This window comes from Nannospalax galili, unplaced genomic scaffold, assembly GCF_000622305.1.
Source record: "Nannospalax galili isolate Female #2095 unplaced genomic scaffold, S.galili_v1.0 scaffold471, whole genome shotgun sequence".
Lineage (NCBI taxonomy): Eukaryota > Metazoa > Chordata > Mammalia > Rodentia > Spalacidae > Nannospalax > Nannospalax galili.
The window spans coordinates 2,973,980-2,997,994 of NW_008330333.1; the positions used below are offsets into that span (position 1 = coordinate 2,973,980).

Below are 24,015 nucleotides of genomic sequence, written 5' to 3' on the forward strand. Positions count from 1 at the left end.
TCAACGCCTTATGGTTGTGTTCAGAGAAGTATCTGGGGCCACAGAGGGCTGAAAAGGGGCAGATAGGCTGGAAGGCTTGCATTTTGTAGAATAAGAGATTTGACTAACATATGCACATGCATACATTCATACACATATGCATGCATTCGTGCACATGCAGGTGTATACATGCACACATATATATGTATGTACACATGCATACATGTACACATGCCTGGATCATGCTCTAGAAGTATGTGGCATCTACTTGGCACATAGTAGGTGCTTCATAAAGAATGAGTGGAGCTAAGTGCAACTCAGCTGGTAGAGTGCTCACTTAGCATGCTTGAAATCTTGGGTTCCATCCTCATCATCAGATTAGACCATTAGTTTTAGACCAGGGTACCAGTGTGTCCCTCCCTACTGGCATGGTGACACTGTTCTCAAGTCAACTTTAGAGGAGTAAGCTGTCCCTAACCCCCAAGCCTCCCATCCTCTCCTATTCCCCCAGGCCCAAGCCTCCTGTACTCTACCACCCCCTCAGGGCTTAATTGTCCAGTCCTCTCCTGTCACCGCCCCACCCCAACCCTCCCAGAACCTCTCACCAGCAGCTTCTGGTACTTGGCCTGGAGTTCACTGTTCTGTTCCTGTGGACAGAACCAAGGGCTTAGGTTAGACCAGGGCACCAGTGTGTCCCTCCCTACCTTCTACTCCCTACTCCTGAGGCACCACCACATATATACCTTGTCCCCATCCTTGGCCAGGTGGGGCCCGATGGCTTTGACCTCATTGTGGAAGATATTGTGTTGTTCCACCTGGCTGTCCACCAGTGGCAAGTCTGTCCCAAAGGCCTGGTTACTCAGCTTGTCCTGGTGGGTGGGTAGGGGAGACACCAGGAAGAACCAGTAGGCTTGAGGGCAGCCTCCAGCCCAAACCTACAGGAGCCCCCATGGGGATAGTGTTTCCTCTCTTCTTCACTTCCTCTGGAGTGTCAGCAGGCATCTGGACCACTACAGATGTGTTTGCCTTACACATGTAATCCCTTAATCTCACAGTGACCTGAGAGCCCAGGCTAGGCACTGTTCCTTTCTATTCTCAGTGACACACTATCGGGGGACTTTATGATGGTGTTCCCTCCCCCGCAGGATGGAGGTACTATGAGATGATTCTGCCCCAGGGCCATACCAGCTTTTCCTCCACCAGTGCAGCCCAGTTGACCTTTGGATCTGCCTCCTTCACTGCCAGGCTGTACATCTGCTTGTGTTTCCGACGCAGGTTGGTCACACGCTCCTTCAGCTGGCGGATGCTGAGGGGAGAGAGGCTGGTGTATTAGTGCAGCTTGCTGGCATCACTATGTGAGCCCCAGAGGAGCCTTGGGTCCCCAGCTTGGGCTTCAGCTCAGTGACCTGGAGGAAAGGAACAGTGGCCTTGCATGCCAGACCATCTTGAATCCTTTTGTTCCTCCTGTCTGCTTCCTCCACCATTTCCTAAGGACCTTCTATGTACCCATGACTATAGAAGGATCTGGAAGAAATCAGCAAGAACACTGTTCTTTAGAGCCCATGGTTCAACAGGGGGCATGGAGAGGGGTGTGGCACACAGGGACAAGCACAGGGGGTATAGGGCAGGGAGAGACCTCTGACCCTGTGGGGTAGGGGGCTTGTTCATCCGAGTTCAGCTGTATCATAAGCCATAAACTTGGGAGACACAAAAGCCATCAGGTCCAAAAGTGGCAAGTACATCAACTCCCTGAGCTACAGTCCTGTCATCGAGGAAAACATAAAGCCCTGGCACACGTCTTGTGTCCATCTACCCTCATATACCCTGCTGGGACTCCAAAGAACTGGAGGGCCACAACCCTCCTGCCTGGCCCCCAGCCCAGCACAACTCCCTGGAAACCTACTCCTCAGCGATCATGTCCCCCTGTGGATGCTTCATGTGCTTGGCGATGGCTGCGTCTGCCTCCAGTACATACAGCAACTTCTCAGAGTCTGATACCTTCTGCAGGGCCACATCCTGGTGCTCAGGGGGTCGCCCCTCCTGAAGCTTGGCCAAGTCCTGTGAGAGAAAGAAGGGACAGCTCTGTGGTGGGCAGCTCTGTGGTGATACAGTGATGGGAAGCTCAGGACCAGCAGGGGGCTCCTCTGGCCTTTTCCAGAATTTTCTCTGGAACTCAGCAAACACAGCTGGGTACTGAAACAGGGAGCAATGGTCCTTCCCAGCAGTGCCCTGAAGAGACATGACTCTGACCATCTGGTGCTCACAGCTCAGGCTGTGAGACTGCAGACAAAGGCCAATGACAGAAACCTCATAAGGCACCAGAGAGGGAACAAGGGGATCCACTGTCACTCCAGTTTTCAAGGATACCCCTGAGATGCTGATGTAAGCTAGGATGAAGAATGAAATAAAAGTGTGTTGTAGGCAGTGGGAACAGCCTAGGGAAAGGCCCTGAGGTGGTAGTAGAGAGTAAGACATGGTGAAAGCCTGTTTGGCTAGAGGCAGGGATGAGAGAGAACCAGGACCAGAGTGAGGGCTATCCATGTGACCTACAGACCCAGAGCACAGAAGGGCTCCAAGTTAGGAGCCAATCATTCAGCTCCATTTATGCCTAAAGTAAAACAGCTTCTAGGAACCCTTTAAGGGACTGACTGTCAGCACTGAGGGTGTGAGCTGAACCGCTGGTTGTCTACAGCGGTGCCTGGGTGAGCTGTGTGGGCTGTCCTGCATGGCCCCCTGGTTATGGGAGAAAGAAGAGTAGGTGGATAGAAATTTGGAGGTGCAGTCCATAGCTTGCCTGTGAATTCAGTATCATTGTTTACAGAAAACAGCTAGTTGGCTGTCAGGATGGAGGTTTATAAACACAGTCCATCTGTTTCAGCATCTTAGAAGCCTGGCTGTGTCTCAGCACCAAGCTGGCCTCTGGGGATGAATCCCTCAGGGTTTCTGAGTCCAGCAGGGGAGGAGGTTATGACAGTAGGTGGACTGAAGGCAGGAAAGGCTAATGCTAGGGCACTCACAGGCAGCCTGGCCTCCCTGCTGTCAGCCTAGGGGGTTCCCATCTTCACATTGGGAGCAACAAAGGGATCTGCCTTCTCAAAGGGGAAAGCAGCTCAGTGGGTAGGAACTTGAGTAGCAGGTACAAGGCCCTGGATTCTATCCCAGGACCACAAAACCACAACAACAAACAGAAGGGAGAAAGGGGGCTGGAGGTGCAACTCAGTGACCAAATCTCAGTCAGAAAACAAGACAGGGAAATACCCTGATGCAGTGATTCCCTGATCCCCCTGATGTGGGATTCCACTGAGGTGAAAATCCCCCAACAGGCAGATCCAGGGGCAGAAAGCAGGAGGGTAGCTGCTTGGCAAGGGAGCTTGGGAGGAGCATAGACAGGAATGTTGGAGAGCCCACTGAGACTGATCCGTGGGAGCCACTGTGCCACTTGACAAAAGTCCTGAAAGTCACTGGATGGCATACTCAGGCATGAGTACTTCATACTAATAAAGCTATTTACAGGTAGAAAGAGGGCCAGCAAGATGGCTCAGTGGGTAAAGGCACTGAGGCAGGTGAGAGGCAGAGGCAGATGGATCTCTGTGAGTTCAAGACCAGCCTGGTCTACATAGCATGATCAGGCCAGTTGAGTCTACAGGGAGACCCCGTTTCAGAAAAAAAAAAAAAAAAAAAGGTGGTTTAAATTGTACCGAGTGCTGGGCTTAAAGGCATGTGCCACCATGCCGGGCCTATTAAATCCTTTTTAAAAGGAGGGGAGCTAGAGAGATGGTTCAGAGGTTAAGAGCACTGGCTGCTCTTGCAGAGGACCCAGGCTCAGTTCCCAGCACCCACATGGTGGCTAACAACCATCTGCAACTCCAGTTCCAGGGGATCCAATGCTCTCTTCTGACCTCCAAAGGCACTGTGCGATACAAGTGCACTTACATACATGCAGGCAATACACTCATACACATAAAATAAAAATAATAAATAAGCTGGGTATGGTGGCTCATGCCTGTAGTCCCAGCACTTGAGAGGCAGAGGCAGGCAGATATCTGTGAGTTCAAGGCCAGCCTGGTCTACATAGTGAGTTCCAGGACAGCTGGGGCTGGGCTAAGGGAGACCCTGCTTCAAAAAGACAAAACAAACAAACAAAAAACAAAAAATAATAATAAATATTTTTAAAAGAGAGGGAAGGAGGGAAGAAGGGAGGGAGGAAGAAAGGAAAGAAGAAAAAAGGAAGGAAGGAAGGAAGAGAAGGAGGAGCCAGGCATGGCAGCACTTGCCTGTTATCCTAGTACTCAAGAACTGGAGGAAGGAGGATCAGGAGTTCAAGGCCACACTCAGCTATAGTGAGTTCAAGGCCAGCCTGAAATAATTGAAGACTCTCTCAAAACAAAAACAAAAGCAAACAAACAAAAAAGAGGGATGGGGGCATGGGGTTCCATCCTGAGTACTGAAAATAAAAAATAAAAACAAAAGCAGATAAAGGGAGAAAAAGAAAACAGAGGAAACATGGTGTCTGGCTCCCCAAGCAGCTTGGAGCTGAGGCTGCACAGTCAAGGGCCAGTGGGTTGGGCATCCTGACCCTGGGGGCAGATCCAGCTGATGGACTGCAACCCAGCACACTTCCTGGCTTAAGTAGATTTTTATCTTCTCCATCACCGGTTGACCAAGGCCACCCTGGGCAGCTGCAGTGTCAAAGATCAATTTTGTAAAAGGGGAAAGTCTGTAAATCATTACTGAATTTCCAAAGGTAAATCTGAGAGTGTGGGGAATACTTCCAGTTAAGGAGAGGAAGCAACTGTGTGGAGCACTGTGTAGACATTCAAGAACTTAAAGTCAGCTAAACTGATGGACAGTGAGAGGGGTCAGAAGAAGAGCCCTGTGGGGGATGCTGTATGGGCATTCAAGGACTTTCTAAAGTCAGCCATGATGGACCACAAGAAGAATCAGCAGAGGGGTCACCTCTAGATCACCACCTAAAGCTTTCTAGAAAGTTCCTAGTCTATCCTGTCTAGGTGCTACCCACCAAAGCACAAATTCACAGAGGTGAATTCAGAGATGGGGTCATTTCTGGGCTCTTTCTGTGAGTTATACCTCAGTAAAATGGTCCTTCAGATCAGAGGGACTGATAGGGCTGACATATGACAGGCACACTGGTGGACAAGTGGGCGCTCAGAGGTGCAGAGGTGGGCACTGGGGCAGTCTGGGTCAGAGAGCTGTGAAAGGACACTGCTCCCTCCTTCTGGTTGTCCACACACAGACAGCTCTGCTCTCAGGAATATCTGGAATGTGTGACTCATAGAGATGAGCAGGTGAGTGGTGGGGTACAGGGAGCAATCATAGGGGAGGGAGTTGACCCTTGGGAAGATGTCAACATCCCACATGCTGCCCTTTAAACGGGTAGGTTTGATGAATCCTCAGTTTTAAAAAAATGGAAAATTCAGGAAAACTTTTGGGGACTACAATAAATAAATAATGATGTCTTCTGAAAATGAGGATGGGAGGGAAGGATGAAGAAAGGAAAAGAAGGAAGGAGAGGGGAAGAATGAAAAGTAGAGGAGGGAGGGAGGGAGAGGAGGGAGGGAGAAGAGGGAGGGAGGGGGGAAAGGTGATAGCTTGGTTCATGTACTCTTTGAAACGTGGCTGCTTTTTTCAAGTTTTTTTCAGTTGAAATTAAAAAGCAGCTCAGGGTCTGGGTGCCCTTGGAGGTAGAGTGCTTGCCTAACATGCACAAGATACTGGGCTCCATCCCCAGCATCACAGAAAGGAGGGGGCAGGAATCAGCATGATTTTTCAAATACATTGTTACTGTGAGTCATTCCTTTGACAAACACAATGGGAGGGCTGGACCCCCTACCACCACCACACACACACCAGAGAAAGTTCAACATAACACACAGAAAGGCTCAGGGCTGGTAGGTGCTGAAGATGGAGTCTATGGGGTTTTAATTATTATGAGGTTACCCTTGGTTATCTGTTCTGAGATGTTGAAAACTGGCACACACCATTATTCTGGTAGTGAGGGAAAAAAAGACACATCCTAACCAGATGTTTTTCATTTAGGAAAGAAAAAAAAAAAACCCACAAAAATCCAAAACATCATTGCAGCACGTCAGGAGAGAGGAGACTGCAGGAAAAAAAAAAAAAAAATCACAGAGGAGTGTCAGGAGGGGACAGGTGTCAGGAGTGGCAGGCTGGTGTAGCAAGACTGGAGGACTCCAGACAGGAGGAAGGTGACCCCACTCCAGAAGCCCTGCAGGACCATCCTGAGCCAGGACTAACCCATGGCCTCCCACTCCCAGTATCTCGCCCACAACCCATCCTCCGGGTACTCTGGGCTGTCTATAGACTGGCCCGTGGGGTTGTATACCTGGTCTGTCAGAGGTGACTGTGGAGGCAGGGCAGCCACAAGATTCTGGGCACAGCAGCTGGGCCTGGCAGACCACGACCTCCCCACCCTCAGTCCCCCACTGTTCCAGGCATGCTCTTAGTCACCCAATGACTAAGGTGCCTAACACAGTGCCGGGCTACACTTGAATTCCAGATAAATAATAAATCATTCTGTCAGAGCAAGAGAGTTCCAAATGGTACGAAGGCCCCTGCTGAAACTCAGAGTCGGCACACTGAAATTCAAGTGTAACCTGGCTTTCCAGCTTACTTCCTTTGCCTAACCCGCAGTGACTTCTGGGACCAGCTGTCACTGATTGGTCACTCCAGTCTTTTCAGCATCTCATAGGGCCAGAAGACTTACCTAGAATGCCCAATGCCCTGGATTCCATCCCCAGCACTGGGGAGAGAGAGAGAGATAGAGACAGAGAGAGAGAAAGAGCAAGTGCAAGGGAGAATGGGAAAGAGATGCTCCTGCTCCTTCTTGGTCTTTTCTTGCCTTCCCCAGCAAAGGAGGCCACAGACTGTGCCATGGTGTTGGAGGTACAAGGGAGAATGCCCTGGTTGTACCTGCTGGGTCTTGGGGAATCTGCAGCACCCTGACTAGCTGGGGTGAGAGAGTGAGTGCTCTTGCTCTTTGAGCTGGAGTCACACAGTAGGAGGTCACTCAGTGAGTGCAAGTTCCTGATCTTATGCTAGGTTGGCTCCCTAAGAGTTTCCCTCCTTGGGCTGGAGTGATGGCTCAGGGGTTAAGAGCACTGGCTGCTCTTGCAGAGGACCTGGGTTTGGTTCCCAGTACCCACATGAGAGCTAGCAATAACTCCATAACTCCAGTTCCAGGGGATTCAGCGCCCTGTTATGGCCTCTGTGGGCATTTCATGTACATGGTGTACTTACATACACGCAGGCAAAACATGCATACACATAAAAAAATAAAAATGAATAAACAAACAAATTTAAACAGATCCCCTCCTGACCTGGAAACTCTGCCCAGGGGAAGCTTTACCCACAAGGAAACTGCCCACAAGGGAAACAAGGGGAGGAGCTTTGCCCCAGAAAAAGCTCCACCCAGGGGAAGTATCCCACCTGTCCATGAAGACATTGTAAGCCAAGGGCCCCCTCCACTGTGTCACTAGGTTACTGAAACCTGTTCCATTTTTCTCTAACACAGGAACCCAGCACCCTGGAGGCACTGGACTGGCTTGGTCTTTGCTGCAGCTGCAGCTGGTCTGGGCACTGCAGGGTGTTTAGCAGGTCTCTGGTCCCTACCCTCTAGACACCAAGAGCTCTGCCCCTCACACCTGTAGCAACCACAAAGGCCTCCAGATGTGACCTCGTGAGGGCTGGGGTCACCTGGGGGAGGATCCTGGTTGGGGAGGGCAGGGCACTCACACTCTGCATCTTGGCCTCTGTCTCCACGATGTTCCTCTCCACCTGGTCAGCATTTTTCTGCAGCTGCTCGATGAGCTCTGAGAGTTCTTTGTTGGAGATGCTGCAGGGGTAGGAGGAGGAACAGGGAGATGGGCCAAGGCCAAGGGGCTGCATGGAAACCCCAGTCCCCAGTCCCAGCCCCAGCCCTCAGCCCCAGACCCCAGCCTCAGACCCGAGCAGGACTCTGCTACCCAGCCAGTCTTCTGGAGTTCGGCTCTCTCCACAGGATAAAGCCACTAATGCCAGAGACAGTGTGTGCGGTGGGGGAACCAGCCCCACTTTGGTCACTGGATCTAAAGCTTCTCTTCTGTCAAAGCATGAGACTTTTGTTTCTGGTTTTTGCCTCGGAGTTGGCCTCTACATTGGTTCCACCCCTAACAAGCCTTCCTCCTTCCTCAGCCTCCTAGTGCTGGAACTGAGACACATGAGGTGGAGCTGGTTCCTCCTGTGGCATGGGCAGGTTAAAACACTTTAGACTTAAAGCACTGTTAAAGTCTGTTAAAAATCACTGTTAGTGCTTATGATAAGCACTTCAAGTTCTAGTGGCAATGCTGTTGCTCAAGTTCCTGTAAATAAGCAAAGACATTGAGGGTGGGGCAGTGGTGGGACTCTCCCTTGGTGCTCTGGCTGTCTAAAAGGACTATCTGTCCAAAAGGACTATCAGTCAGCCAGTCAGCAGGACTGCCTTTAGGTCAGCCCTGGCTCTTCTGAACACTCCATGGACACCTTGAGAAAACCATACAAAACAACCACAACTGATTGTCACTGCCCCAGTCAGGGCGGTTTGAAACAGCTTGTATCAAACTATTTTTCTGTCATAAGCCTCAGTGAAATTCCAGATGACCCTATAACTATTTCTATCCAAGCCAGAGGGGAAACACTTTCCCTAGAGTTCCAGCAGAGGGACTGCTGGGATTGATGCCATCATGAACCTTCATTTGCATACAGCATATGCTGATTGGTGCAGGCATCCCTTATCTGGTGCTCCTACTTGGGGAGTAGGCTGAAAGACTCTGGTCTGTGCTACCTCCCCTGATGTTGCCTGGTAGGTGCCACTGCAGAACCAAGGAGCCCTGGACACCTGCAGACCTGACAGCAGAAGTGGTTAAGCCACAAGAGGAGCAGACCTGCCAGGTGTATTGGTGCATACTTTAATCCCAGCACCCTGGAGACATAGGCAGGTGAATCTCTGTTAGACCAAGGTCAGCCTGGTCTACATAGTGAGTTCCAGGTCAGTTGGGGCTGTCTCAAAAATGAGCCCCCCACAAAAAGTAGCTGTCAACAATGCCCAAAGAAGATGGCAACTGTGATGGGGGCTGTGACAGGAGGCCATGGCAAGCTGTCTTGCTGGTCTCTGTCAGACGCTGAGGGATTCTGACTTCCTAGGCTTTCTGACAGCCAGAATACTTGAGGAGCTGAGGGTCCGAGTGTCTCCGTGCTCCAGGCCTGCCTGAGCTGGAACACAGCTGAACCTGGTGGCACGGCGGGTCATCCCAGGTACTTGGGAGGCTGAGGCAAGAGTATCACAAGTTCAAGGCCTGATGTGGGTACAGAATGAATGCAAGGATATCCTAGGCAGCTTAGTAAGACCCTGCTTCAACATAAGTAAAAAAGGGAGTGAGGGTAAGTGGGAGAGGGCTTCCCTCAGCATCTATGAGGCTCTGGTTTCTATGCCTAGAATGGCTTAAAAAACAAGAAAGAGCTTAACACCTGTAGAGCTAATGGCCCCACATCTGATGCCTGCATAGGAGCAAGAACTCTAGCTGCCTGCTGCTCCTGCCTCCTGGTCACAATGCTCCCTGTCAAACACCAAGGAATACAAAATCTGCCAAAGCCCTGCCCTGGCAGAGCTCCTCCCCTCTCCACACTTTCTGTCTGGGTAAAGCAAAAGGATCCAGCTAGCTGATAACAGGAGAACAGTCACAGTCCACTCGGTTAAACACATCCTTGGAGACATCATTCACACACCATTGTACCCATTGAAATCACAGTGAGTTTTTGTATATTCAGAGTTCTGTATCCATCCCAACCATCTAACCAAATAATGTGTTCATCACCCTTAAAACCTCATACCCACCAGGCATGGTGGCACACACCTTTAATCCCAGTACTTGGGAGGCAGAGACAAGTGGATCTCTATGAGTTTAAGGCCAGCCTGGTCTACATAGTGAGTTCTAGGCCAGCTGGTGCTATAGGGAGACCCTCTCTCAAAAAGACCAAACCAACCAACCACCCAACCAACCAATAAAACCCCCAAAAACCTCATACCCGTTGGAAGTCGCTCCCTATTCTTATCTCCCCTCCCCTCCTGGCAACCACTAATCCATCCACCTTCTATGTACATTTTATGCTGAACAGTTTATCCAAGAAGAATCCTCATGGTCTGAGGTCCTTCATGTCTGGTTTCTCTTAACATAATAACCGCAAGGTTCATCTTCACCACAGCCTTTGTGAAAACGCTACTCCTTCCCACAACTGAATAATATTCTACTATGCAAATGGGTTCTGAAGGTTGAGGGGGAGTTTGGAGTCTCGGCTAGAAGTTTCCAATAAAGAGAGGTTACAATAAAGGCAGGTCCTGGGAGTGTTCTCTGGAGTAGGACAAGGTGAACACTAGACCCTCAAGTGGAAGAAGATTCACCTAGTACAGGAGAAAGTGAGGGTCCTGGGCACTGCCTCAACTGTCTGAGCCCAGGTCTCCAGAGCCCAGATAGGAAACTGTACACTCTTACTGTTGATTTTCCAGGTTCTCCTGGGGACCTGGATGCTCACCAGTGCCTGAGGACAAGCATAGCAGGTGCTGCCAAGGTGAGCCAGCTGGAGAGAGAAGGAACAGTAGCAAATGGAAGCTGAGTGTGTCCATCCATTTCCTGAACCTTACTCAAGGTCCTGTCCTGTGTCAGGCCTGAGCACAAGGCTGAGGGCTCAGAGGGAAGAACATCAAGGCCACCACTTCTGCAGAATCAATGAGGAGGCAGCTTTTCCCAAAGTGAGGCCCAGGAACCCAAGTGCTATCATTTTAGCACTAACCATCTGTCAGTCTAGGCAGTTAGGAAATCCCCACCCCCTACCCCAAACAAGTTCACAACTCTGTAAAGGCTCTGAGAAGTTCTGCAATAGAAAAAGCTGCTATCAGGGGAAGAAGTGAAGAGGGGTGGGAAAGGGGGGTTCTTCATGGAGGAGCCGGCTCTGGAGGGATGAACTGAGCTTCCAGAGCAGCTGGGTTGGGGCCCACCCTGTTCCCCACCTTCTCTGCTCCCTTGTTCCACAACTGGGCAGACTGGCAGCCTCCTCACTTCACCTAGAGGCCAAGAGGCTCTCTTGATATTTTACTCTTGCCTGTACAGGCCACCACTAGGTCCTCAAGGTGGAAGGGAGAGCCTTCCAGCCCTCCCTTCACAGGGCATACACCCATGTCCCTGGCTAGCCCTGTCACTCCTTGGGGTAGTACACAGAGAGTCTCCTGTAGAAGTCCCTGATGAGGCACACCATTCCAGCCAAGTCCAGAACATAAGGCAAGACACAGAGCTTGGAGCAACTCTCAACCCAGGGACCTTGGGCTCCTGGCAGAACAGTGTAGTGGGAAGCCAGGAGGGGCCAAATTGGACAATTTCAGGTAACACCTTGCTCTCATGGAGCCTCAGTTTCTCCATCTGTTGACTGGGGACAAGTCCAAAAGCATGATGCTCATCTGACTGGCCAGACTTGAGATGGCTCTCTATTGTCCTTATACCGACATCTGGAGAGGCTTGTGTGTAACTACAAATGAGGAAAACAAGGCTCAGAGATGTCTGAGCACTCTCAGAGTCACACAGCCTGTGGACAGGGAGTGCACTGCTCCCCCTGGGCACAAAATCTCCTCAGACAGAGGCTGAGAAAGTCACATGACCCAACACAGAACAACAAGTGATAACAATGGGCACCAGTACTGACTCCCTGCATGCTGCGCTCCAATCACTTCCAACTTCATCATCTTAGAATCCAGTGTTAGCAGGGTGAGCAACAATATTATTATACCAACTTTATGGATATAGAAAATGAGGACCAGAGAGGTTAAGTAACCTCCCCCAAGTCACACAGTAATTATATGGCAGAGCCAGGACTCCAACCTAGGCTGGCCCCAAAGTCTCCATGTGACAGTCTTGCAAGCACACTTAATAAAGGGGTGTAAAATGTCAAGTGCTCAAAACCACCTCTTCAAATGGCTATAATAATTTAAAAAGGCAGTAACAACTGCTGACCAGGATATGAAGAATTCACCCTGCTCCACGAGCTGCTGGTGAGAGTGTGAAATGGCACAGGGATGTGGAAAATGGTCTGGCAGCTCTGCAAAAGGCTGAAGATATGACCCTGTCATGGCTGCACATGCTGCAGTCCCAGTACTCAGATGACAGGGGCAGGAGCGCCAGGAGTTTAAGGTCATGCTTGAGACTAGCCTGGTAAACCTGAGACCCTGTCTTCAATGGGAAAAAAAGTGCTAGGACTAGAGAGATGACTCAGTCTTCAGGAGCACTGGTGGCTCTTGCAGAGGACCCAGGTTTGGTTCCTAGCGCCCACATGGCAGCTAATAACTGTCCATAACTCCAGTTCCAGGGCATCCGACAGCCTCTTTTGGTCTCCATGGGCACTGCGTGGCATGGGTACACTTACATACATGCAGGCAAAACACATACACACACAAAAGAAAAACCAATCAAGCAATCAAACAAATAACTAAATATAGACTTAATCGTGTAACCCAATGATTCCTTCCTCTTGAGTCTAAACCTTGCATTCATCCACCTGTCAGTATTCACAACAGCCAAAAGGCTGAAACAACTCTATCGATCACAGAAAAGATAGGCAAAGAGTGGTCCATCTGTATGACTCAGCCAAAACACAAAAGAAACTCTCTGACACTTGCTATGATAAGGATGGACCTTGCCTACAGGATACTCAGCGAAAGAGGCCAGGAAGAGAGTCTATGAAGTGCATTGGTAGAGACTGTCAGAATTGGTGGGGAACAGACAAATCTGCAGAAGCAGAGAGCAGAATAGAGGAGGCCAGGGACTGAGAAGGGAGAGGGAACAGAGAGACTGAGGCTGTTCAGAGATGGTTCTTTTAGGGGTGATAAAATGTTTTAAAAATTGTGCTGACACTGTGTGCAAATGTGAACACACTGAAACTTCTGCGTTATACGTATTAAATGAGTGGAATGGATGGGAGTGAACTATATCATATAAAGCTCTTGCTAGGGCTTGAGAGATGGCTCAGTGGTTGAGAGCACTGGCTGTTCCTGCAGAGGACCTGGATTCTGTTCCCAACACCCACAAGGGGGCTAACAACCATCTGTAACTCCAGTTCCAGGGGAAACTATTCCCTCTTGTGGCTTCCACAGGCACTAGGTTCACACACAGTGCACATACATACATGTGGGCAAAACATTCATATACATTAGAAGAAAAAAAAAAAAAGCTCTTGCTAAAAAGTTTGGCAAGCTGGGCATAGTGGCTCACATCTGCATTCCCAACATTTGAGAGGCTGAGGTAGGAAGATTACTGCAAGTTCAAGGTCAGTCTGCCCTATGTAGTGAATTCTACAATGAGAACCTGTCTCAAAAAAATCAACAATACAGCAACTATGCTAATGAACCAAAAACTATGCTGGTTAGATTTTTGACAACGTGACACAAACTAGAGACCCCTAAAAAAGAAAGAAACTTGATTAAGGAATTCCCTCCATCAGACTGGCCTGTCGACATGTCTATGAGGCATTTGCTTTTTTTTCTTGAAATTTATTTTTATTTTATGTAGATGAGTGTTTTGCCTGCATGTATGTAAGTGCACTATGTGTGCAATGCCCACAAAAGTCAGAAAAGGGCATCGGATCTCCTGGAACTGGAGTTCTGGATGGTTGTTAGCTGCCATGTGGGTGCTGGGAAATGAACCCAGGTCCTCTGCAAGAGCAGTCAGTGATAACAGCTTAAGCCCATCTCTCTAGCCCTATGGGCCATTTTCTTAGTTGCTAATTGATGTAAGAGGGCCCAGCGGACTGTGGGTCGTGCCATCCCTGGGCAGGTGGGCTTGGGCTGTATAAGAAAAGTAGCTAAGCAAACCAGGGGAAGCGAGCCAGTAAAAAACATTCCTCCGTGTTCTCTGCTTCAGCTCCCCCTGCCCGCCAGGTTTCTGCCTTGAGGTCCTGCCCTCACTTCCCTCAGTGAACTGTTATGTGAAAGCATAGCCCAAACAAACTCTTTCCTCCCCAAGTTGCTTTTGGTCATGGTCTTTTATCACAGCCACAGAAACCAAACTAGAACAGCAAGAAACAAATAATAAATAATTAGAATGAGTTTGGGGCGTGGTTCAGTGATAGAGTACTTGCCCAGACTGCACAAAATTCTGGGCTCCACACAGGCACTGTGAACAAAAGTCTGTTTATAGTGGTTAGGAATTTGGGGTCTCTTTGTTGCCTAGGCTGACCTCAGATCTCTGGGATCAAGGGATCCTTTTACCTGAGGGCTGGGACTGAGAGATGAGGGACACCCACCTCTCCCTGAGGCATTGGGCAGGTGTTAAGTATTGTCACAATCTGTTAAACTCACTATTAGTGTTAATGGTAAGTTAGCTTTATGCTGTAAGCATTCCTGGTTTTATTTTCCTGTAAATAAGCAAAGAAGAGGATGGGGCAATATGATTCCCTAATTGGCAGCTGTTAGACTTTAACTTGTTGTCCTGGCAGCTTTAACAAAAGCACTGTCAGTCAGCCAAGGGGACTCCCCTTAGGCCAGCATCAGCCATCTGGAAAACTCCACACACACACACCTAGAGAAAACTGCTCAATGATCATAGCAGATTGCCCAGGCTCCAGAAGGATTGTCGGGATCTAGCTGACCTGAAACCACACCTACCCAGAGGAGAAGCTCTTTCAGGCAGGCCTAGCAGAAGGAAGGCTGGGATCCGTGCAAATGCCCCTTCATTTGCATGAGAGATGCTGCTGTGATTGGCACATACGCCCCTCCTCTGGCTATATAAGCAGGTGCTCCTGGGAGATACCCTCCTGTGAATTGGCCTGTATTGGTCAGAGCAGCAGAAGTGGGAACCTAAGGAAGCCATCAGTGGCCCTGACAACCCTTAGAGGCAGAGCCACCAGGTCAGTGCTTAACCTCAAAGGCTGGTCTCAAAACCTCAGCCTGGCCTTAAACTCTTCCCAGCTCAGCCTCACTAGTGCTGGGATTAGAGGTTTGTTTCTCAATAGCAGGAAGTCCCCAGCCACCTGGGAGATGTCAGGGAGCACTTCCAGAGACTGAGTATCCCCAGCCTGGTACCAAGCAGGTCCATGTATATAGCTCAGGCATCCTATAGCCCTCTAAGAGAAGTCGCATTATTCATCCTGCTTTATGCAGCAGAGCTAGGATTTGAGACTAGGACATTCTGTGCCATTTGAGCTTGGGGTCTGGCCATAAGAGCTAACCACATGTGTCCCTGTGAGAGCGGCAGAAAGCCATGCCAGCAGGGTAGGAATGTGGGTGGGACCCACAGGGAGGGGTGCGGGAACAGGCTGGGCAGGTTGGGCCTTTCCCTCACTGATGAACCACTCCAGCCATCCACACGAAGTGGCCTCAATGGAAGCTTCGATACAGCCCTTCCTGTCACCCTCATCCTAGTCCTGTCCCACCTACAGATGGGAACCACCTGGCTGAACCAGGGAAACTGAGATGCTCCCAGCCACCTGTCCCAGAAAAGAACAGAGCCATCGAGTGCCATCTCCAAAGTCAGGAGGGGCATGAGTGGTCAGAACAGTGATCATCCTCATCTGAATGTGTCTCAGAAGTCATAAGCCCCACCTCACATACTCATTACCCAGGCCACTTCAGAAGTAAAGGCCCCTCCCATGGTCATACGAGGGACAGCTGTGAAGGGGAAGACCAGTGTCTGCAGCCCAGTGCAGCTCAGATCCTGGCTGTGCTCACCAACGATGTAACTGCTCTTTTTGTGGTACTGGAGATTAAATCCAGGGTCTCATGCATGCTAGACAGGCACTCTACCCCTGAGCTGTATCCCCAGTCCTCTTTTTACTTATCTGGAGACAGGGTCTGTGCTGTATAGCTTTAGTGTCAACCTGACACACCTGGGTTGAGGGAGCCTCAATTGGGGAATTTCCTCCATAGGACTGGCCTGTGGCCATGTTTGTGGGGTATCTTCTTGATTATTGAGTGATGTGGGAGGGCCCACAGTACAGGGCTCAAATCTCAGTTCCCTACTTTGCCACTTGGGATCTGGGGCAACAAAGTGATATTGGAGAGGAAGCTGGAGAAGTTAGAACAAAGTTTCGTGTAGCCTGAAGATTCAGGATTCCTTCTAGATTTGCAGGGTTCCCGGCAAAGCCAAGAAGGGCTGAATGGACACATCGGACCCCCACTTATGACAGGCTAGAGTTAGTGTACTGAGACCTGAGAGATGCAGTATCACTGACATGACTCAGACCTCACTGCATATAAAGCAGCAGGGCCTGGATGGGGCTCTAGGGCTCAGCAGTGCCCAGAAATGGCTCTTTCTGCCCAGGCCTAGCTGCAGGTTGGGACTGTGAACTAAGAGGATCTTACAAATCCAGTGGGATTACCTCAGCCTTCTCTTCCTTCTCCTGGGACAGGGAAGGAAAATTGGGGCTGGCCTGGCTGAGAGGCTGCCTGATACCTCCTCAGAGCCCTGGGCTGGTTTTGAGGACATGAGGACCAGACAAGAGCTTCCTGGGGACAAGAGCAGGAACAGGTGTCTCTTTGTGTCCTTATGATGTTTCTGGAGCAGAGCAACTGAGGGGGTGGGGTGGGGAGCCACAGCTTCCAGTCCTAGCTCTGTTGCTGGCACCCCCTACCACAATGGCCAGAGGCACCTGGCTCTGGTTCTTTGGCAAATCCTGACTCCCAAATGATTCAAAGCCTCAGTCTTGCCCAGCAGAGCCCAGTGTCTGAGTGTAGAGGGCCAGGGCAAAAAAATACAGCCAGATATCAGATACAACATGGCAGCCCCCAGGCCACAGGGCAGAGCTGGGTACTTGGCTTGTCCCTAGGCTAGGAAAACAGCCTTTTCTCTGATAAGCCACCCTGAGAGGCGATTGCAGTCCAGCAACTTTGGAGAAGCCATGTTCCTGTCCTTGCCATTGCTTCCACCACAACTGTCCCTGCCTGCCCAGCATGCCTTTGCCCCCTGCCTCTCCTTGTGAAGAGACTGGGGCCTCAGGGGTTGGGCATTCCCTTCATGTGGCAGCCAGCTTGTTTTCTAGGCCTCAGTCAGTCCCCATGCACCAGCCCTTGGTCCTCCCTTTTGGGGTTAACTTGGTCTCAGTGGGTGTGGGGTGTGGGGTGGGTGGGGAAACATTGGGGCAGGAATGCCTGGAATGTGGGAGTACACACCCCTTCCCTGGAAGTCTCACCTTCCCAGAGCCTCCTGCCAGCCATAGCCATCGGGTCCCACCTGCCTCAGGAGCTGGGGTGAGCTCAGTGGTTCTGGCATGCTCAGGTCTGGTGGATGCTGACTTGGGTGTGGTAGAGCTCTCACCTGGCCTTCAATAAACACTGCCTGACACAAAGCAGACACTCAAAAACTGACCTGAGTGTTAAGAGTTAAACACAGAGCACCCCCTAGGTGCTCATCACCTGCTCAGTTCTTTTGTGTGTCATCTACTAAAACCTAGGGTGCCTCGGCAGGATGGCACCTTAGAGTTACTAGGGATGGGCTCCCTCCCTCCCTCCCTCCCTCCCTTCCTTCCTTCCTTCCTTCTCTCCCTCCCTCCCTCCCTCCTTCCTTCCTTCCATCTTCCATCTCTCTCACTCTCTTACTCTCTTTCCTTTATATGTATTTGCTTACTGGCTTTGTGAGACAGGTCTTTCTCTGTAGCTCAGGCTGGCCTGGAACTTCCTTCTTTCCTTTAATTATGTTTGTGTGTGTGTGTGTGTGTGTGTGTGTGCTCGCGCGCTCATGTAGGGGCATGCATGTAAGAGGTCAAAGCAACTACTTGAGGGAGTCACTTCTCTCTTCCCACCATGTGGGTCCTGGGGCTCAAACTCAGGTTTTCAGGCTTGGTGGTAAGTACCTAATGGTGCTTAATGGGTATTGAGCCATCTCTACTCAATGGGTATTGAGCCATCTCATTGGTCCCTATTTAAACATTTAATTTATTTTATTTTATGTGCATGTGTGTATTAGGGATTATTTTTTTCTTAACATACCTTCTGAACAACAGGAAATTACTTCTTGCGGGGGACTCCTATGACTTTTCTATTTTTCTGTGTATTTGTATACACATGTGCATGTTGGTGGGGGAGGGTGGGCCTGTACTTCGGTGGGAGTATGCATTTATGTGCATGTGCTTGAGGGGTCAGAAGACAACCTTGGGTGTTGTTTCTTAGGGGCCTTCCACCTTTTGTTTGAAACAGGGTCTCTCATGGCCTGGAACTTTGCTAAGTAGGCCAAGCTAGCTGGCCAGCGAACTTCCAGAGATCTGCCTGTCTCTACCTCCCATCTTCCTATCACTGGGATTACAAATGCATGATATCACATGGCTTTTTTAAGGGTTCCAGGAGCATTTGTTCGGACCCTCGTACTTGTACTTGTGAGGCAAGCACTTTACTGAGCTGTCCATCTTTCTTTCTTTTTTTTTTTTTTTTTTTTTTTTTTTAGGTCTCCCTGTAGCCCCAGCTGTCCTGAAACTCGCTATGTAGACCAGGCTGACCTTGAACTCACAGAGATCCGCCTGCCTGCCTCTGCCTCCCAAGTGCTGGCACTAAAGGCGTGCTCTGCCACGATCTACTTCCATCTTTCTTGTTGTTTCTTTGAGACAGGGTCTCACTATGTAGTTTAGGTTGAATTTGAGCTCATAGTCTTCCTGCCTCTGCCTCAGGACTCCTGGGATTACAGGGTGTGCCACCACACCCTGTTCTTCTGTAGCCCTAATTCCAGGCCTTGCATAGGCTTGGGGCTCCATCAGCTGGTGTTGAATTGAGCAGATATTTTGTAATACATCAGCAATGCCTACAGTCTCTTTTTTCAGATGAGGCTGAGGCTCAGAGTTGTTAAGAAACCTGTCCAAGGTCACATAGCTAGGAAATGCTAGACTAGTATCAGGATTTGAATCCAAGCAGCCAGGCTACAAAGCAGCTTCCCTAGCCCAAGGGTCATTCATTCTAAACCAAACCCATCCCACCCCAGACAAAGTGACAAGAGACACCAGGGAGACAGACAACAGGGCAAGGCATCACCACCAGGGGTGAAATGGTACTTGACATCCTGCTGGTATCTTCATCAGTACAATTAATCCCAGTGGTTGGGTAACAATCAGTGGTGGTAAACTGAGGCTGAGTCATTCTTCTAAGATGTGACCACAAGGAACTTCCCCTCCTTGTCCCTCCGAACAGGCCTTTCAAGGGCAAGGAACCAGTATGGAGTGAACCTGAGCCACACCACACCCCACCCAGTGCCTAATACAGGCTCCCTCTGACCCTTGGGAAGACAACCTTGAGTCTTGTTTCTCAGGGGCCTTCCACCTTTTGTTTGAAACAGGGTCTCTCATGGCCTGGAACTTTGCTAAGTAGGCCACCTGCTGAGGTGGGTGCTGTCAGAACCTCAGAGCAGGACCTCTCTTATACTTGTAAACCATCCAAGGGGGTCATTGGAATTGCTTTGAGGTTTTTTTTGTTGCAGTTGGTTTGTTTTGTTGTTGTTTTTTGAAACAGTCTTACTATGTACCTAGTTTGGTCAGTAAATATCTGTACTAGTAACTACAGCAGCCCCAGGAGGCCCTTCCTAGACATCCAGTAATAATTGAATACATTATCACTTCCATTCCTCAACTTCATGTCAGTCACAGACCCTGGAGACAAGACCTCAGCCATAAATCCCTAGAAACATGAACCTTTGCTGTGTTGTAAAATGGCTGGTCCATTTAACACTTAATATCCTGAGCTCCAGCCTTATGCAAGCCCCAGAATTAAGGGCTACAGAAGGGCCCACCCAAAAGATGAGTAAATCTTTATTGTCCTAAAGTTTATAGGTTAATAGGGAGGGTTAAGAAAAACATCTCAAGCTGGGTGTGGTGGCGCACGCCTGTAGTCCCAGCACTTGGGAGGCAGAGGCAGGCGGATCTCTGTGAGTTCAAGGCCTGCCTGGTCTACATAGTGAGTTCCAGGCCAGCTGGGGCTGCAAGGGGACCCTGTCTCAAAAAGACCAAAAGAGAAAAGAAAAGAAAAGAAAAACATCACAATGACTATAATTAGGGAGATTCCAGATCACCCAGGCCAAGGTATTTTCAGTCTCAGCCCCATCCAGGCCTCATAATCCAACTTATTTTTTTGTTTATCTGTTTTGTTTTTTGCTTGTTTGTTTAGAGAAATAGGGTCTTAGATCCACCTGCCTCTGTCTCCTAAGAGCTGGGACTAAAGGCACACACCACCATGCCCATCTTGATCTAGCTTTAATTGTGAAAATACAGCTCAATCCAATAAAAAGTCAGAAAAGAGCAAATAAAAAAGAGAAGCACTGAACACAAGGTAATGTAAAGTAGTGGTCCAAACACACTGGTTGTTACAATAAATGTGAATGAATTAAACCCTCCAATTAAAGGGCTGGAGATGTAGTTCAGTTAGTAGAGTGCATGCACAAAGCCTGGGCTCATTCCTCATAAAGTGGGCATGATCTCAGCTTTCAAGAGGTAAAGGCAGGAGGATCAGGAGTTCACAGTGATCCTTGACTATATAGGGAGTTCAAGGTCAGCCTGAGCTATAAGACTTTGTCAGAGAGGGGAAAGAGACAGAGAGGAAGAGGGAGAGGGAAAAGAAGAGGGAGGGAGAAAGGGAGGGGGAGGGGGGAAGAGAAGGGAGAGGAAGAGAGGTAGGGAGGGAGGGAGAGAGAGGGAGAGGGGGAGGAAGAGAGGTAGGGAGGGAGAGAGAGGAGAGAGAGAGAGAGAGAGAGAGAGAGAGAGAGAGAAAGAACAATCAAAGGATATAGATTCTCAGGGGAGAATACAGAAAACGTTCCTTTATGGTTATATGACATTTTAAGATATACCTAAAATGAAATGATACTGGAAGGATGAGTGTAAGGAATGGAGGCAGACATACCAGGAAACTGCCACTGACAGGGGAAGTACAATCAATCTACACACCCCCAAAGTTGAGACAGAGCAAGATCTCAACATAACTACTGTGGTTACTCCTGAATGCACAGCCCATGAACAGAGGCAAGTGCCTCCAAAATTCTGACTTAATTGGTCTGAGATAAGGCTTCCATATCCTGGTAGACCTCCTTAGGGGATTCTGAAGTACAGCCAGGGCTGAGAACAAGGAACTGAACCGCAGTTAAAGCTGAGTGAGTGGATGGGAAAGAATACCAGGTCTCTGCAAAAAGGAAGTCTTAGGAGAAAGCCTTACACAGGTGGTGCTCAGTAAATACCTGATTGATTGATCAATTGACTGATACTCTCCCTACTGGAAATATCTATGATAATTAGGCAGTAAATTCCCCCACACCTAGCTATTAATCCTGGGGAAGTGAATCTCACACTGAGTGGGTTGCTGGGGTGTAATTTCTGCTCTATTTTAAGGCCTGAACTGTTTCCACCCAGGGAAGGCTGCCCACCTCCTGGCCTCAGGGCCTTAGCCTTGTAGTATAGACACACAGAAGGCTTGGGTCATGAAGACTGGTCTTGAGGATTCTACAGTATTCATAGGGCTCAAGCCAACCTGGGCACTAGAATGTCACTCTGTCTTAGAGATCAGTGGTCATGAGCCAGTCAAGCAAACGAAGTACTGAGAAGTGGCCATCCCCCTGTCGTCACCACCAGGATTTACTAATGTCCTTACATGGCCATATTCACTTCAGGTTTTCTTTTAGTTTTTGTAATTTTTTTATTGGATTTTTGTGTATTCTGTACAGAACATCTTAATCTTAATCATCTTTATATCCCCTTCCCCATTGACACCCTCCCATAGACCCCCCTTCAGGTTTTCTTTAAAAAGAAACAAAAGATTATTGTGTAATCACCCTTCCAGCACCCCATGTATAGATATAGATAGATAGACACATAGATAGATATATTTTAGACTTGATGGTGTATTCCTAAGCTTCTTTTATACTTTTGATATATCTGTCTGCACCCAAAAGTGATATAGGAATTGCTTTGTGGTTTTTTGTTACTGTTGTTTCTGTTGTGTTTATTTTACACTGAGACAAGGTCTTACTATGTAGCCTACACTGACCTTGAACTTAGAAATCCTCCTGCCTCAGCTTCTCCAGTGCTAGGATTACAGGCCTGCACCATCACACCCAGCTACTATGTGTATTTAAAATTTTTTTGATTTATCTGTTTTTATTTTATGTGTATGAGTGTCTTGCCTGCATGTATGTCCTTACAAGGCCATATTCACTTTAGGTTTTCTTTTTCCTTTCTGAGGCAAGAAGAGGGTGTTGGATCCCTTGGAACTGGAGTAATGAATCCCAGGAGGGAGGAACTGGAGAGGACCTGCTTCCCACCTTGCTGACTGTGCAAACGTGGTGGAGCTTCTTGACCCCTCAGAGCCACTTTCTCACCTGGAATTGGGAATAGCCTAGTGTCTGTCTGGGAGTGTTGACTGAAGATTAAGGGAAATAACCCAGATAAGGGCTGGGAACCATAAGGTGCGTCAACAAAAAGCAGTTGTGATAATTATAATCATCAAACAAAACAGAGGATGGGTGGCTGTGGCTGTAGCTCAGTTGGAAGTGTTCGTCTAGTGTGCATGAAGTTATGGGTTCAATCCCCAGCACTATATAGGGTTTATACAGTGGTGCACACCTGTAATCCCAGCAGAAGATCAAAAGTTCAAGGGCATCCTATCTATACAGTAGGTTTGAGGCTAGCCTGGGCTACATGAGGCCATGTCTCAAAACAAAGAGAAAAAATGCAGAGGCTATACTTATTACATGATCAAGAACAAGGCAGGATGAACAGTCTGTGCACAGTTTCAAAGATAACATTCCCAGTGGGTAGAGCAAAGGTGTGGGAGACTTTGACAACTCCCAGCACTCAGCTGCTAGTGTCATATTGGGGCAATAAGATAGGGTTAAACTTAAACACAGGTATGGCTATTGGGATGATGGGACCAAGAAAACAGAGCATGGTGCTGGTCAGAGCAGGTCCCCGGCTTACCCACTCTGTGCTCTGGGATTCTCTAAGTGAGGCTGTCAGATCACAGGGCAGTGGGGAAAGACTTCCTGGGGAAGGCGTCTCTCATGGAGGGTCAGTCATGGCTGCAAGAGTGTGAGGAGGCTGGTCATACTGCACCCTCAGTCAGGAAGCAGAGAGAGATGAATGCGGTGCAGTGCTTAGATGGCTTTCTCCTTTTTATTTGGTCTGGGACCCCAGCCCATGGGATGGTGCTGCCTACATTTAGGGCAGGTCTTCCCACCTCAGTTAATCTAATCTAGAAACTCCCTCACAGATGTGCTCACAAGTTTGTCTCCAAGATGATTCTAGAATCTGTCAAATTGACCATCAAGATTAACAAACACAAATGGAGACTGGTGTGGTGGCACACATCTTTAATCCCAGCCAGCACTCCGGAGGCAGAGGCAGGTGGATCTCTGTGAGTTCAAGGCCAGTCTGGTCTACATAGCAAGTTCCAGGCCAGCTGAGGCTACAGGGAAACCTTGTCTCAAAAAGACCAAAAAACCCCCACAAATGGCCTAGCCCTAATGGGGGCGGGGGAGATCCTATGCGTGAGGGAGCTGGCAGGGAGAAGCTTGTCTTGGGACGCTCTGATTTTTTTGGTGGCTAGCAGCAGTGTTTGATATTCACCAGGCCTGAGTTCAAGCCTGAGCTGTGCTTCTCCTGGCCTGTGTGATCTTGGGTAGGTTCCTTAATGACTCTGAGCCTCAGTTTCATCATCTGAGCAATAGGAGTGGTAATAGCAACCCCCACCTGACCAAGTTGCTGGGTGGATCAGCAAAGTGATGTGTGTGATGGGACCAGGCTGGAGCCATCTCAGAGAAAGCAACCATCACATGCTGCTAAGAGGGAAATGACTGATAAGACCAAACACCTGCCAGGTGGACAACTCAAGGAGACTATGCATGTACCCATGGATTAGTAATAGCCAGAAGGGGAAGGATTTGGAGGAGGGCCTGTCAGCAAAGTCCATCCCTCCTGGCTGACTTGACAGTATGCAGCCCGAAACTTTCCTTGCACCTGCCAAGTGCCACATGCCTGGGATACTGT

General features: G+C 49.1%; 1 protein-coding gene across 2 annotated transcripts in view; it reads right to left on the reverse strand.

Moving 5' to 3' along the window:
* The window catches only part of Ppl (periplakin), a 49,345-nt gene that overhangs the window by 20,462 nt on the left and 4,868 nt on the right, over positions 1-24,015 (reverse strand). For both annotated transcript variants that reach the window (XM_008846562.3, XM_029570330.1), the window contains exons 2-6: positions 7,753-7,852; positions 1,883-2,037; positions 1,165-1,285; positions 723-848; positions 585-626 (exon numbers count right to left, since the gene is read on the reverse strand). In XM_008846562.3, coding sequence (XP_008844784.1) covers positions 585-626; positions 723-848; positions 1,165-1,285; positions 1,883-2,037; positions 7,753-7,852 — 544 coding nt within the window. The remainder of the gene's footprint in view (positions 1-584; positions 627-722; positions 849-1,164; positions 1,286-1,882; positions 2,038-7,752; positions 7,853-24,015) is intronic.